This window comes from Tursiops truncatus, chromosome 19, assembly GCF_011762595.2.
Source record: "Tursiops truncatus isolate mTurTru1 chromosome 19, mTurTru1.mat.Y, whole genome shotgun sequence".
NCBI classification, from domain to species: domain Eukaryota; kingdom Metazoa; phylum Chordata; class Mammalia; order Artiodactyla; family Delphinidae; genus Tursiops; species Tursiops truncatus.
The window spans coordinates 13,847,328-13,863,418 of NC_047052.1; the positions used below are offsets into that span (position 1 = coordinate 13,847,328).

Sequence of the window (16,091 nt, forward strand, 5' to 3'; positions counted from 1 at the left end):
AAAATATACAAACAGCTCATGCTGTTTGTATGTCAAAAAAACAAACAATCCAACCAAAACATGGGCAGGAGATCTAAATAGACATTTCTCCAAAGAAGACATACAGATGGCCAAAAAAAGCACATGAAAAGGTGCTCAACATCACTAACTAGTAGAGAAATGCAAATCAAAACTACAGTGAGGTATCATCTCACACCAGTCACAATGGTCATTATCAAAAAGTCTACAAACAATAAATGCTGGAGACGGTGTGGAGGAAAGGGAACCCTCCTACACTGTTGGTGGGAATGTAAATTGGTACAACCACTATGGAGAACAGTATGGAGGTTCCTTAAAAAACTAAAAATAGAACTACTGAACTTCCCTGGTGTACAGTGGTTAAGAATCCGCCTGCCAATGCAGGGGGCACGGGTTCAACCCCTGGTCCAGGAAGATTCCACATGCCACGGAGCAACTAAGCCCCGTGCACCACAACTACTGAGCCTGTGCTCTAGAGCCCGTGAGCCACAAATGCTGAGCCCACATGCCACAACTACTGAAGCCTGCACACCTAAAGCCTGCGCTCCACAACAAGAGAAGCCACCGCAATGAGAAGCCCGCACACCGCAACAAAGAGTAGCCGACGCTCGCCGCAACTAGAGAAAGCCTGTGTGTAGCAACGAAGACCCAGCACAGCCAAAAATAAATAAATTTATTTAAAAAAAAAGTATATGCCAATAGACGATTATAAAATTACCAAATAAATTCATAACTAAAAATAAATAAATAAAAATAGAACTACTATATGATACAGCAGTCCCACTCCTAGGCATATATCTGGAGAAAACCATATTTCGAAAAGATACATGCACCCCAATGTTCATTGCAGCACTACTTACAACAGCCAAGACATGGAAGCAACCTAAATATCCATCAACAGAGGAATGGATAAAGAAGATGTGGTACATATATACAATGGAATACTACTCAGCCATAAAAAAGAACAAAATAATGCCATTTGCAACAACATGGATGGACCCAGAGATTATCATACTAAGTGAAGTCAGACAGAGAAAGACATATCATATGATACCACTCATATGTGGAATCTAATTTTAAAAAATGATACAAATGAACTCATTTACAAAACCGAAATAGACTTACAGATATTGAAACCAAACTTACGGCTACCAAAGGGGAAGCATGGGGTGGTGGGGGGGAGGGATAAACCAGGAGCTTGGGATTAACATACACAAACTAGTATACATAAGATAGATAACCAACGAGGACCTGCTGTATAGCACAGGAAACTCTACTCAATATTTTGTGATAGCCTATATGAGAAAAGAATCTGAAAAAGAATGAAAATATGTATATGTATAACGGAATCACTTTGCTGTATACCTGAAATTAACACAACATTGTAAATCAACTATAATCCAATAAAAATTTTTAGAAGTCCACTTCAGCTTCACTACCACTGATTTTTTTCATCATCATTCAATCTTAAGTATTTCCTAATTTTCATTGTGATTTTTTTCACCCATAGGTTATTCAGAAGTGTATTTTAAAATGTCTATGTTCTTCTTGTTTGTTTTTAAATATATATTTGTTATTGATTTCTAACATAACAGATTTGCTTTAAGCCCTAGTATATGGTAATTTTTCATAAGTGTTCCATAGGGCTGGAAGAGTATTTTCTTAATGGGTGTTCTACATATATTATATGGAGCCTGTTAATTGTGTTCGAATTGTCTGTAGGAGAGCTGTCCAACAGAACTTTCTACAGTGACTGACATGGCCTATATCTGTGCTGTTCAATACAACAGCCACAAACCACACGTGGTTACTGGGCACTTAAAATATGGCTAGTGTGACTAAGGAGCTACATTTTTAATTTAAAAAGTTAAAAAAAAAATTAAATAGCTACATGAGGTTTGGTGGCTACTACATGCGGCAATGTAAGCTATATAGTCTTGCTGATTTTCTGTCTGCTCGAGAGAGTGTTATTAAAGATAGGGGATTTGATTTGCTTTATGTATTTTGAAGTTATGTTTTGAGATGTATGAAGTTTAGGATTATTGTATCTTTCTGGTGAACTGACCTAGTAACCTTCTTGACCTCTGGTAATGTTTTTTTGTTTTAAAGTCCATTTTTGGTTACCAGGGGGGGGAAGGTGGGGGAGGGATAAACTGGGAGACTGGGATTGACATATACGCACTACTATATAGAAAACAGATAACTAATAAGGACCTACTGTATAGCACAGGGAACTCTACTCAGTACTCTGTAATAACCTATATGGGAAAAGAATCTAAAAAAAGTGTATAAATAAATAAATATATATATATATGTATGTATATGTATAACTGATTCACTTTGCTGTACAGCAGAAAATAACACAACATTGTAAATCAACTATACTCCAATAAAAATTTTTAAAAAATGAAGTCTATTTTAACTGATGTTTCATAGTTTCCTCAGAACTTCCTCCATTATATGCCTGTTCTATCTTTCCCCATCCTTTTATATTACTGTATCCTTATTTTTCAGGTATCTCTTTTTAAAATAATTGTGAGTAAAATCCAGAAGCACAATCATTTTCTTAGTTTTATTTACAGTGATTTCAATTACCGATACATTTGGATTTATTTTATCATCTTATTTTGTAATTTTTGTTTATTTATTTTTGTGTTTATTTTCCATGTCACTCCTTCCCCTAATTTTTAATTTATTTTGGATTGACTATATTTTTCCCTTTCACTTTTTTTCTTCTTCTAGTAATAAAATACTTTTACTTCTTTTCTTTACTTAAATTTATGTTTAAAGCTTACCTTTTCCCTCTTCTGGAACAACTCAAAGACCTAAAATCTTTCATTTCTCCCCTTCCATACTATATAGTATTTCAGTCCTATATTAATATTTTACATTATTATTTTATGTAGTTAATGGTATTTTAATTTTACCCATAATAATACCATTTTCTTAGTTCAGAAATCCTTCTTGCATCTCAGACATATGTTTGAGATAATTTTCCTTCTTCCTTAAGTATACCCAGTAGAAGTGGCTTTAATGAGCCTGCTCCCCCTTTGATAATGACCTGCTCTTCTGTTGATAATGACCTCTTGCAGTTCTGTTAGTCTAAGGACTACCATTTCTGTTGACTCTGGTCCATGGTAGCCCATGTCACTCTCTCTTAATCACTTACTTTAAACCCTTCCATGGCTTTTCACTACATTTTGAAAAAAATCAAACTCCTCAGCATGGCCTACAGCACTGGACCTGACCTGGCCCTGCAGAATTTTCCAGTCACATTGCTACCATTTCCCTGACTCATGGGCTTCTGATACCATGACCTTTTTACTCTTCAAATGTTTATTCACGTATTTACTGATTTAATTTTTTTAAATTAAAGACTGTTATGCGCTGAATCGGTCCCCTTTGAAATACTATGTTGAAGTTCTAACCCCCAGTACTTCTGCACTACTGCTCAGTGAATATTCTTAAGGTCTACTTCCCCTCAACCCTCAGCCATACATGACTCAGAAAAGCAGGTCACATAACACCTTGAGTTGGTAAGGGAGGCCACAGAGGTTCTGGTTAAGACTCTCATCCCTTGTCCCTTCAGGCCTCTGCTACCTTTCTTCATCTCATCTAGACTAATCCTTTAGGCGTGCTGTCTACTTCCTGCCAGCATCAGCTTATGGTGATTTGTTACAGCAGCAATAGGAAACTAATACAGGCAAGGGGGCTAGCTCCTGTTTGCACTGGGTTCATTCTTTGGGCTGTTAAACTGTCATTCTGGCTCAAGTACAAGCAGGGGGAGAGTTAGGGAAGAAAGGGGATGGGAGGGGCATAAGAACTTGACTTGGCACTTTGCCTGAGGACAGCTGTGGCCACTTCTGTTCCCTCTTTTGACCCTTTTTGCTCCCTCATCAGAACTGCTTTCCCTCTAGACCCCAGGCTCCACGCTCACTTTTGTCTCTTATCCAAACTTCTCTGGGAGGTGGAAAAAAAAAATACAACTGCAGAAGCTTGAAGGATTCTGAGAGGTGCAGGGCCTGTGGGGAAGACAGAGGGATATTTATTGAAGGGACAGAAGCTCAAGCTAGCAAGAGACACCTGCGGCCCTCAGACCCCGTGAGGCCTCTCTGTGTCCTGAAATGGCTTCTGACTGATTCCAGGAGATGTTTCCAAGCCACCTCCAGGATTCTGCTTCTCAAATAGGTCCTGTATTAGCATTACAGGGGTGCCAATCCACTCAATTTCCTCAATAAAGGAATGGCCGTAACACCTGACACTTACTGAGCCCTTATTATGTGACACACAGATCCAAGAGCTCTGCAGTAGGGGCTGAGACAATCCTCACCACAACCATTATGTGGGAGATGCTGTTATAATCACCCTCATTTCAGACAAGGAAGCCGAGGCTCAGGGACCCTCAGGCATCCATCAAGGTCACATGGGGCAGGTGGCTGAGTAGAAGGCTGCCTTAGAGGCCAGGCTCTTAGCACACTGAGCAGCCCTGGAAGGCTGGGGTGCAAGGATGCCCAGTGCCTGACCCATGGGATTTGATAAAATTATTATTTTTTTTGAAAGAAAAATAAAGAACCATGTTTTATTTTCCCCCTAAACATTTTTGTTTCCTTGATTGGGCCCTTGGGCAAAGCAGGGGCAGGTCCTTGATCATGGGTCTGGGCTTACCTGGCTGCAGGGAGGAGTGGTGGGGAAGGCAGAGGGCACTCTGGGCCTGGCCCTCCTGACCACACATGGAGTGTGGCCTTTGAGGGCCTGGCTTCAGCCTTGATGAATGTGGCCTGGTACAGGAAAGGAATTTTCTAACCTTCAGAAGGAAAAGGGGCTGAGTCCATCATGTTGGTGTCTAAGGACCCTATGGTTCCAACACTTTAGGATCCTGGGGAGTGCTTCACTTAGCAGCACTTGGTGGGAAGGAATGGAGAAGAAGGGACCCTTTGAGACCTGAAAACAGCCACCAAGTTCAGATTTTTCTTTCATGTGTTATCTCAAAGACACATGCACTTTATAAATATTTAGTGCTCACAGCAAGTCTTTTCGGTTTCTGCATTATCCCCATTTTACAGGTAAGTAAGCCAGGGCACGGGGTCATGTGTTTAGGACAGAGCTGGGATTCTAACCAGCCATGTCTGATTCCACAGCCCAGGACCTCAACTACCACTGATACCATGTCTTTAAGAAGTTCCACTTTCAAAGCAAGAGAAGTTGAGGGGTGATGAAGAGACAGACAGAAGCATCCAGGCGATAAGGACCCTCCACCCCACTTCCAGCCCTTCCACCCTCCTCTTCCAATCACAATATTGGACAACTGATGCTCATCACAAAAAAATCAGTGTGAGAACAACACACGTTCCTTTGCTGTCAGGCTGGGCTCCCTTAGGCTCTTGAATTTGGTTTATTTATAATCTGATTCGGAAGCAAAAAGGCAAAGCTGTCCTTGGGGATCATGCGGCCCACATGCTCCAAGTTCTAACACTGCCTCAGCTTGCAGCTCTGAGTCTGGGCATAGACGCCAGCTGAGCCAGCATCTGCTTGGTTCTCTCTCTGGTCTCTTAAAAGCAAAGCCTGGTTTCAGTGTCGGCTTCCCTGTGCTCCCCTTTCACAGAGATGCCACAAAGCATCGTGCTCTTATCCGGCTAAGCAGTTAGGCCGAAGAAAGGGCATGTTTCTGCAGTGCTGTTGTGCCGGCAGCCATGCCCAGGCCTGATATGTCCTCCCAGCTTCCTCATTACTTGCATACTGTGAGCGCGTGGACTGTTATCTATCAAACTCAGTCTAGAACTCTGTCATGCACGTGGACTCGCATGGATGAGTGGGTTTCTAAGGCAATGACTGGCTTAGGGAGTGCTTACCTAACACCCTTGCCCACTTTACTTCTCTCTTTGTTCTTATGTGTGACATGAGGGCCAACTTGGAACCAAAAATATGCTCAAACAAGAGAGATGCTTTGAATGTCTGAGTCAGAATTCCCTACAAAATCACACACACACACACACAAACACGCACACTCATTCCCAAATGCACAGACATGCATGTACACATGTACGTGCACACACACGCTCCCACATGTGCACGCACACACACACGTGTGATGTATACGTGTTGTGACAGGCAGGAATGTTGAGAGTCTAGGCCTCCTCATATCCTGCCTAATAAAAGAAGAAGAAAACTTCTTTTATGCTTTTGTTTCTTTTACTGGTTGTGAGGCTTAGAAGAATTCTGATTGGAAAAGAAAGGTTTGTGTTGGTATATCTGATAAAAGTGACCTTTAGCCAATGAGTGGTTCATGTTTTTCTGACGGGCTGCACAGACAGAGCATGTCTAGACAGCAAGTGGCATTGTTTTTTCTCTTCAAGGTGATATTTATGCCTTGAACCTTTCCATTTGGCAGGTGCCAGGAAGCCAACAGAAAAGAATGTTAAACCAGTTATGAAATGACTCTCCTCTCACTACAAACACCAGGGGCAGGGAGAGCAGTTGATTAACTAGAAAATACCTTTTGAGGACTGTGCTATGGACTGTGCTGGGCTCTGGGATCCAGAGGCAACAGAACAGATGTGCTCCCTAGTCTCATGGGGATTAAGCACCAGCTAGGAAGTTGACCATTAGCCATAGCTGCAAATGTGATGAGTCACCAAGGAGATAGGCTACTGGTGCCTGTAACGGGGACCTTGGGTAGGGCAGGGTCTCGGAGAAGGCTTCCTGGGGAAGGAGGTTTAAGCTGAAGACTTAGTGAGGCAGCAGGGCTAACTAGGTGAGGAGAGGCGAGAGCGTCCAGTAGAGAGAGGGCAGTTAGACAGCAAACCACCACTGGGCAGGGAAAGAGGCCGGCATGGTGGGTAAACAGAAAGAAGTTAGTGTGCTAAGGGGAGAGCAAAGTGAGAAGAAGTTGGAGAGGAATTCAGGGGCAGCATAGGGGCAGCTGAGCCTTGAAGAACACAGTGAATATTTTGTACTTTATCCCAAGAAGCATGGGCGTCCTTCAAAGCTGAAAAGCAGGGCAGTGACATGCTCATCGCTTGTCTGCTGAGGGGGTGATGGACTGTGGTACAGGAGTGGAGGCAGAGAGCCCAGTCAGGGGCTGTCACAACTGTCCAGGCAGGAGCAATCGGGGCTTCAACTAGGGTAACCACCGTGGAGATGGGAATGAAAGGTTTTTAGGTGTAATAGGTAGAACTTGGTGATGGATTTGATGCATGGGGTAAGGGAGAGGAGGGAATCTGGATGCCTCCCAGGACAGTGATGTCATTTACTGGGACAAGGGCCCTGTAGGAGAGGCAGGGAGGGGGCAGGGGAGAGCCTGAGACTGGAGTGGGGTACGCTGGACACGAGCCACCTGCGAGACATCCAGGAGGAGACGTCAAGAGGGTGATGCACTTGGAACTCCGAGGGGTCTCGGTGGAGAAACGCATTCAGAAGCCTCTGCAACCGGGGCTAAGTGAAGCTGTCGGTAAATGCAACTCCAGGAAGAGCAGACGGCCTAGGAGGGAGCCCTGCGTCCTACAACTGCAGCAGAGTTGCTGCTGGCCGAGCGCTGAGAAGTAGTCAGTCGAGGGGACAAGAGGAAAAGCAGGAGAGTATGGTGCTATTCAAGCCATGGAAGGAATGTGTTTCAGGAAGGAGGGGTTGGACAACTGTGCTGAATGCTGCTAAGGGTTATCTTTCTGAAAAAACCTGACTCTGTCACTCTCCTGATTACAAATCTCACCACTGCCTCCAAGAAAGAGTCTAAGTGCCTTATCGTGGAATACCAGGCCTCTCACACACTGCTGCCAACCTACCTGCCCAGACTCGCCTCCCCAGACTGCCCCCCATTGATGAAGTCTGCACTGTGGCTGCACTGACGGGTCCCCTGTGGACACTGATAGGGGCGTGCCACCTGCCTCTCCCGCATTCCTTCTCCTATATTGCAGTTTTTTGCCTGGAGATCTGCCCCACTCCCACCCCTTCAGTCCATGTGGTTCTGAGGTCATCACTGCAGCGCTTGGCGTGGGGCACACGGCCAGGCCAATGCTAATCAAGAGCTTCGCCCTCCCCTGATGGTGACCGGTGAGGGGAGGGGACAGGAAAGGTGATTAAGATGGTCCCATCAGAGTGCATCTCCTGGAAGTTCTGGGACCAAGGCTCATGTTCCTTTTCAGTGGCTCAGAATCTGCACAGACATGGCCCCAGGAGTGCTGGCAGCACCTGGTGACCATGGGAGAAAAGCTGATCTGAGAACGCGGCTAACTCATGACGGAGAGCAGAGCTGAGACAGGGACCCTGGCTCCAGCAACACTGTTTGAGTCCTTGCTTTAAGCCAGGCCAGAAGCCAGAATGAACTTGAACTTTTGAGTTGTGGGAACCAGTGAATGAACTTTGCTTTTCATTTTTTTTTTTTAGAAAAAAATTTTTAAAAAATTTTATTTATTTGTTTTTTGGCTGCATTGGGTCGTCATTGCTGTGTGCAGGCTTTCTCTAGTTGTGGTGAGTGGGGGCTACTCTTCGTTACGGTGTGTGGGCTTCTCATTGCGGTGGCTTCTCTTGTTGTGGAGCACGGGCTCTAGGCACGCGGGCTCAGTAGTTGTTGGTCGTGGGCCCTAGAGTGCAGGCTCAGTAGTTGTGGCTCACGGTCTTAGTTGCTCTGCGGCGTGTGGGATCTTCCCGGACCAGGGCTCAAACCTGTGTCCCCTGCATTGGCAGGCAGATTCTTAACCACTGCACCACCAGGGAAGTCCCTGCTTTTCATTTTTACTTAGGGTCAGGTTTCTTGTCACTTGCAACAGAATCCATGAATCCGAACTTATATACATGCTATTCCTGTTACTGAGAATGTTTCCCTGCTTCTCCATCTGGAGCATTTAACCGTGCCTCTCAGTGCAGCCCTCTCTGACTCCTGCAAGCATTCATTCCCCCGGCATCCCTCAGAGGCTGGCACTATCATGTGTCATGGTTTACACATCCGTTTCCCCAATAGCCTCAGTCCAGTGATCATGTCTTACTCACTTCTGTATCCCTGATACCTCACCCATTATCTGGTGCATAAGAGCCACTTATCAAATGGTTTCTGAGTGACTCTCTGAATGAATGAATGAACGAACAAATGAAATATAAGCAGAGGCTGAGTATCAAGATATTAGAAGATAAAGAAGAAAGGAAAAATATGGTTAAATGAGTGCTTAAGCCAATGAAAAATTAAGTGTATCATCTCCAGTACTGGCCAAGAACATTTTCAAAATGTCATCATTTTAATTATGGAAATGGCCTCTCGAAAATAAAAAAAAAAATAAAGCATGTCCCTTGCTCCCAGATAGAAAAATCTCATTTAGCTGTGTTCCATCAGAATAACTTCACACAATCTGGTGTTCGAAACTCATTAGGTCAGGTTGGCTGATTTTTCCATAATTATTTTAAATGTTCACCATCTACAGAATTTCATCCCACACCTCAATAGTCATTGGCACCTAATGAGCAGGCTCCATCACTCAGGCCCAGAACTGGCTTCGGTGCTACACCGGGTCATCATCAGATGTTTATGGAAGACATCCAGAGCAAGCCATAGTTACCATGGAAACAGGCACAGGAAAGAAAGGATGGCTATCATACACAAGATGAGGATAGTGTACAGGAAGCATCGACCAGCCTAGAAATAACATGAGACTCTCCCAGTTAAGAATGGCCATTCAAAATTCAGGTGTTGAAAACCGAGCTGTCCAAACATCCAATAAGGAAATATGCACAAGCCCATCCATCCTGGCCAACAACATGGCTTTTGACCCACATGAAACTGTTATTGAGGCTTGACTGAAATAGGCTGTTCCTAGTTCTTTAAGGGAGTGTTTTCCAAATTAAGTTGGCTTTAGCTTCTAATTGAACAGGAAAGACTCTTCTAAACCCAAATATTGTAAAGGCAGCTTTTCCCTTCCGGCGCTCACCACCTCCCACTATTTTGTACATAAGTATATATCTATATACATACGTACATATATGGGCCATAATGGAACCCACTGAAATATGCAGAAGGTAGAGCTCAGGGCAGCACACATCTCATGTATCACCCTGCTCAATTCGTACTTTGGGTTTCAAATGCTTATTAAGGAAACTCTATGAAGACTATTTTTAGTGATAAATTTCTAATAATCCAACCACTAGATTCAAAATTAGAGCAGGCTTAGGGATATCACTTTGTTAATTTGGTGGCAATTGGGGCTTTCAAAGATGTTTTATCTGCTTTTCCTGTTTGGAAACCTAGGATGGACCATGTCTCTTTGTTCCTTCTGTCAATGATTAGTTGTTGGAAGTGAAAGTATTCATGAGAGACCAGTACTCAGAATACAGGAAACAAAGTGCAAAGCCCGAAGGAGAAAAAAATGAAGAGCAGGGGAGAGCTCTGCAGGATTGCCACGCAAGTTGGTACCTTATCTGATTTTCCTCATCATCCACCAGGAAGAACCAGCGAAACTTCACAACCAGGGGGCTGCAGTTGGTGACTGTGATGTAGCGGATCACCTCAGTATCGTTCAGGATACAGCCAAAATCCAGCTCCATGGTCTCAAAGGTGAGGTTGGGGTAATTCACTTCTCCACGCAGGTGCAGGCTGTCCACTTGAGGGTGCTCCACATACTTGATTTCTAGAACTTCTTCTGCCACCCAGGTATTCAAATCGTTTTTATAGAAAGGGTTGAATTTGACTAGCAGGTCTTTTTCTTCACCCATCTCCAGTTTAATAGGCTACAAACAAGATAATGGGGAATTACCAACCTCCATACTGTGCATTTCCAACCTGATACATGAAATAGGACAACCAAAGTTATATACATATATATATATATATATATATATATATATGCACACACATATACATACAGACACACAGATTAGTAGGAAATACGTATATATACACTTTATCCATAACTATGTAACCACACTTTACATAGTTAAACAGCTAGTATATCGCTATCGATATCTATATCTACCCATATCTATCTATCTCTATGCACTTACACACATATATATTTTTTAATAGTTGAAAATGAAAGCAAGAAAAATTTGAAGAAAAATGATTTGAAAAAAGAGATGTTGATAAGCGTTGTGAGGTTGTAAGGATTGAGGAGTTGTAAAAGGAAAATCTGCAATGAATAATTATCATGAAATATTCTTAACTGAAAATAAATTAGATTGTAAAACGTTCTTCCTAGATAAGTGGGAAAAGTTCTTTGCTTAAGAAAATTTTAAAAAGGCTTTCTAAAGGACCTCATGGTGGAGGGGCTCTGTAGAGGGTGACCCAGAAAGGGATGGATTAGGTAATTTAATTTCTTTTCTAACGTCTCCAATTCTAACTCTTCAGCATAGTGGTATCCACTTTCCACTTCTTTCTATTCAACTTAAAATGACACTCCAGAGCCGTACAGAGTTTGTTCGGTAGATTGTGTTTGTTCTTTTCTCTCTTTGATTCAAATCCCCATGTGTTCCTTGATGCCAAGGCCACAGAAAGTGGCCTTCCCATAGAAAGCCTGGCTCTGAGTTGGCTTTTTTAGGAATCGCTTAATCCCCACATTTAATCGGCATGAAAGCCACCTCCTGGTTTTGCAGAAAGTGCCCTGAGGCAGTAAGGAAGAATGCGCACAGTAACAAATCTGTTTACAGAGCACTTTCCTCTCCACTGAGTTTGAAGGTTCAGGTATTTAACTGTGCACTTCAGTGACACGATCAGATGGTTTCAGCTGATAAAGCGAATCACCGGATTCAAGAGTCAGAGGGTAATGACTCCTCGGTTGGCTAATCCCCTCTGAAAGGCTCGCTGGCCACTTGGCCCAGGTAGCTTGCCACAATTTAGAAGTCATTCTTGTAGACCATGGTATCTGCAGCACTAGGCATCGCAATGCTTGGTGTTTAAATATCTTGGAGATTGACTTAAACACTTCTTCCCCCAGAGGAATGACTTTGTTGTTTTGTGGAAATGATACATGTCCACAACATTTTATATTATATACAAAAGCACAAAGAAGAAGTTAGAAATTCATTCAAAACTTTACAAGATATTATTTCTCAGAGTTCACATTTGGTAAAACATTAGTCCAAGCATGACAGATAGATAAATAAAATTTTACAAAAATGGAATTAGACTAATTTATTTTAAAAAATCATGTTTGAAATAAAAAAAAAAACTGAAGAAAATTTCTTATACAAGAGATATTAATTGTAAGATCGTGGACTCTGAAGCCAGACTGCTTGGGTTCAAATCCTCCCTCTGCCAGTTACTAGCTCTGTGAACTTGGGCAAACTTGCTTGGCCTTCCTAGCCCCCAGTTTCTCCATCTGTAAAACAGGGGCAATAATAGTACCTAACTTTTTTTAAGAGTATGAAATGAGTTAATATATTTGTGATGCGTTCAGAGCAGTGCCTAGCATATAGTGTATGGTATATAAATGCCAATTATTACTACAATCCCTTTATGATCAAGAGAATTGATCAAAAAGTGTGGAGAAGTCCAAGGTTAGTCTAAAATCCTCCCTTGGTGGGTCTCTTCTTTACTGCTTAGAAGGCATAGAATTCTTTGGACATCAATAAGGCTGGTAACTTCACTAAGGTATGTCTCCCTGTTGAATATTCTATATCATTTTGTCCCAGGACAAGGTGTGGCCTTATTTTTTTTAAAAATATTTCATTTTTATTTTTGAATGGATAGGACAATGAAAAGCATGTTACCCTTGTGCCCATCTCCCCTCCCCTCAAGCCAACTGTTCCCCTCCCCTGAGGTAACCAAGGCTACACAAGTATCTTACCTGTCCTTGTATGAATATAAAGATAATGCGTGACTATAAACCCACGTTCATATATGTGTTATTGTTTACACACAGGCACTCCTGTTCTGTACTTTTTCCACTGGAGGATAATTAATCAGTGCATATGGAGTTGCCTCACTCTTTTTAACAACTGCATTTTACTCCATCATTGAATTCTGCCATCGTTTATTTAACCAATCTCCTATTGATAGATATTAGCTCCCAGTCTTTTGTTCTTATAATCAATGTTGCAATGAATATCCTTGTATATTGTGTCTATGTCTATAGGATAAATTCCTAGGAGTCGAATGACTAGGTCAAAGGGTAGGGGCATTTAAAATGTTGATGGCATCAGGAAACTTGCAAAAGCCTCTTAGATACCCTCATCCACCAGAGGGCAGACAGCAGAAGCAAGAAGAACTACAATCCTGCAGCCTGTGGAAGGAAAACCACATTCACAAAAAGACAGACAAGATGAAAAGGCAGAGGGCTATGTACCAGATGAAGGAACAAGATAAAACCCCAGAAAAACAACTAAATGAAGTGGAGATGGTTAACCTTCCAGAAAAAGAATTCAGAATAACGATAGGGAAGATGATCCAGGACCTCGGAAAGAAAATGGAGGCAAAGATCGAGAAGATGAAAGAAATGTTTAACAAAGACCTAGAAGAATTAAAGAAAAAAAAGAGATGAACAATACAATAACTGAAATGAAAAATACACTAGAAGGAATCAATAGCAGAATAACTGAGGCAGAAGAACGGATAAGTGACCTAGAAGACACAATGGTGGAATTCACTGCTGCAGAACAGAATAAAGAAAAAAGAATGAAAAGAAATGAAGACAGCCTAAGAGACCTCTGGGACAACATTAAACGCAACAACATTCGCATTATAGGGGTCCCAGAAGGACAAGAGAGAGAGAAAGGACCAGAGAAAATATGTGAAGAGATTATAGTAGAAAACTTCCCTAACATGGGAAAGGAAATAGCCACCTAAGTCCAGGAATCGCAGCGAGTCCCATACAGGATAAACCCAAGGAGAAACACGCTGAGACACATAGTAGTCAAACTGGCAAAAATTAAAGACAAAGAAAAATTATTGAAAGCAGCAAGGGAAAATGACAAATAACATACAAGGGAACTCCCGTAAGGTTAACAGCTGATTTCTCAGCAGAAACTCTACAAACCAGAAGAGAGTGGCATGATATACTTAAAGTGATGAAAGGGAAGAACCTACAACCAAGATTACTCTTCCTGGTAAGGATCTCATTCAGAATCAATGGAGAAATGAAAAGCTTTACAGACAAGCAAAAGTTAAGAGAAATCAGCACCACCAAAACAGCTCTACAACAAATGCTAAAGGAACTTTTCTAAGTGGGAAACACAAGAGAAAAAAAGACCTACAAAAACAAACCCAAAACAATTGAGAAAATGGTCACAGGAACATACATATCGATAATTACCTTAAACGTGAATGGATTAAATGCTCCAACCAAAAGACACAGGCTCCCTGAATGGATACAGAAACAAGACCCATATATGTGCTGTCTACAAGAGACCAACTTCAGACCTAGGGACACATACAGACTGAAAGTGAGGCGATGGAAAAGGATATTGCATGCAAATGGAAATCAAAAGAAACCTGGAGTAGCAATACTCATATCAGATAAAATAGACTTTAAAATAAAGAATGTTACAAGGAAGGACAGTACATAATGATCAAGGGATCAATCCAAGAAGAAGATACAACAATTATAAATATATATGCACTCAACATAGGAGCACCTCAATACATAAGGCAACTGCTAACAGCTATAAAAGAGGAAATCGACGGTAACACAATAATAGTGGGGGACTTTAACACCTCACTTACACCAATGGACAGATCACCCAATATGAAAATAAATAAGGAAACAGAAGCTTTAAATGACATAATAGACCAGATAGATTTAATTGATATTTATAGGACATTCAATCCAAAAACAGCAGATTACACTTTCTTCTCAAGTGTGCATGGAACATTCTCCAGGATAGATCACATCTTGGGTCACAAATCAAGCCTCAGTAAATTTAGGAAAATTGAAATCATATCAAGCATCTTTTCTGACAACAATGGTATGAGATTAGAAATCAATTACAGGGAAAAAAACCGTAAAAAACACAAACACATGGAAGCTAAACAATACGCTACTAAATAACCAAGAGATCCCTGAAGAAATCAAAGAGGAACTTAAAAAATATAGAGAGACAAATGACAATGAAAACACGACAATCCAAAACCTATGGGATGCAGCAAAAGCAGTTCTAAGAGGGAAGTTTATAGCTATACAAGCTTACCTCAAGAAACAAGAAAAATCTCAAATAAACAATCTAACCTTACACCTAAAGGAACTAGAGCAAGAAGAAGAAACAAAACCCAAAGTTAGCAGAAGGAAAGAAATCATAAAAATCAGAGCAGAAATAAATGAAATAGAAATGAAGAAAACAATAGCAAAGATCAATAAAACTAAAAGCTGGTTCTTTGAGAAGATAAACAAAATTGATAAACCATTAGCCAGACTCATCAAGAAAAAGAGGGAGAGGACTCAAATCAATAAAATTAGAAATGAAAAAGAAGTTACAACACACACTGCAGAAATACAAAGCATCCTCGGAGACTACTACAAACAACTCTACACCAATAAAATGGACAACCTGGAAGAAATGGACAAATTCTTAGAAAGGTATAACCTTCCAAGACTGAACCAGGAAGAAATAGAAAATATGAACAGACCAATCACAAGAAATGAAATTGAAACTGCGATTTAAAATCTTCCAACAAACAAAAGTCCAGGACCAGATGGCTTCACAGGTGAATTCTATCAAACATTTACAGAAGAGCTAACACCCATCCTTCTCAAACTCTTCCAAAAATTGCAGAGGAAGGAACACTCCCAAACTCATTCTATGAGGCCACCATCACCCTGATACCAAAACCACACAAAGATACTACAAAAAAAGAAAATTACAGACCAATATCACTGATGAATATAGATGTAAAAATCCTCAACAAAATACTAGCAAACAGAATCTAACAACACATTAAAAGGATCATACACCATGATCAAGTGGGATTTATCCCAGGGATGCGAGGATTCTTCAATATACGCAAATCAATCAACGTGATACACCATATTAACAAATTGAAGAATAAAAACCATATGATCATCTCAATAGATGCAGAAAAAGCTTTTGACAAAATTCAACCCCCATTTATGATAAAAACTCTCCAGAAAGTGGGCATAGAGGGAAACTACCTCAACATAATAAAG

The 16,091-nt window shown here is 41.3% G+C and overlaps 1 protein-coding gene across 1 annotated transcript in view; it reads right to left on the reverse strand.

The window, feature by feature from the left end:
- Positions 1-16,091, reverse strand: part of HYDIN (HYDIN axonemal central pair apparatus protein) — a 433,086-nt gene that overhangs the window by 158,579 nt on the left and 258,416 nt on the right. The window contains exon 24 of the mRNA XM_073796828.1: positions 10,412-10,725. Coding sequence (XP_073652929.1) covers positions 10,412-10,725 — 314 coding nt within the window. The remainder of the gene's footprint in view (positions 1-10,411; positions 10,726-16,091) is intronic.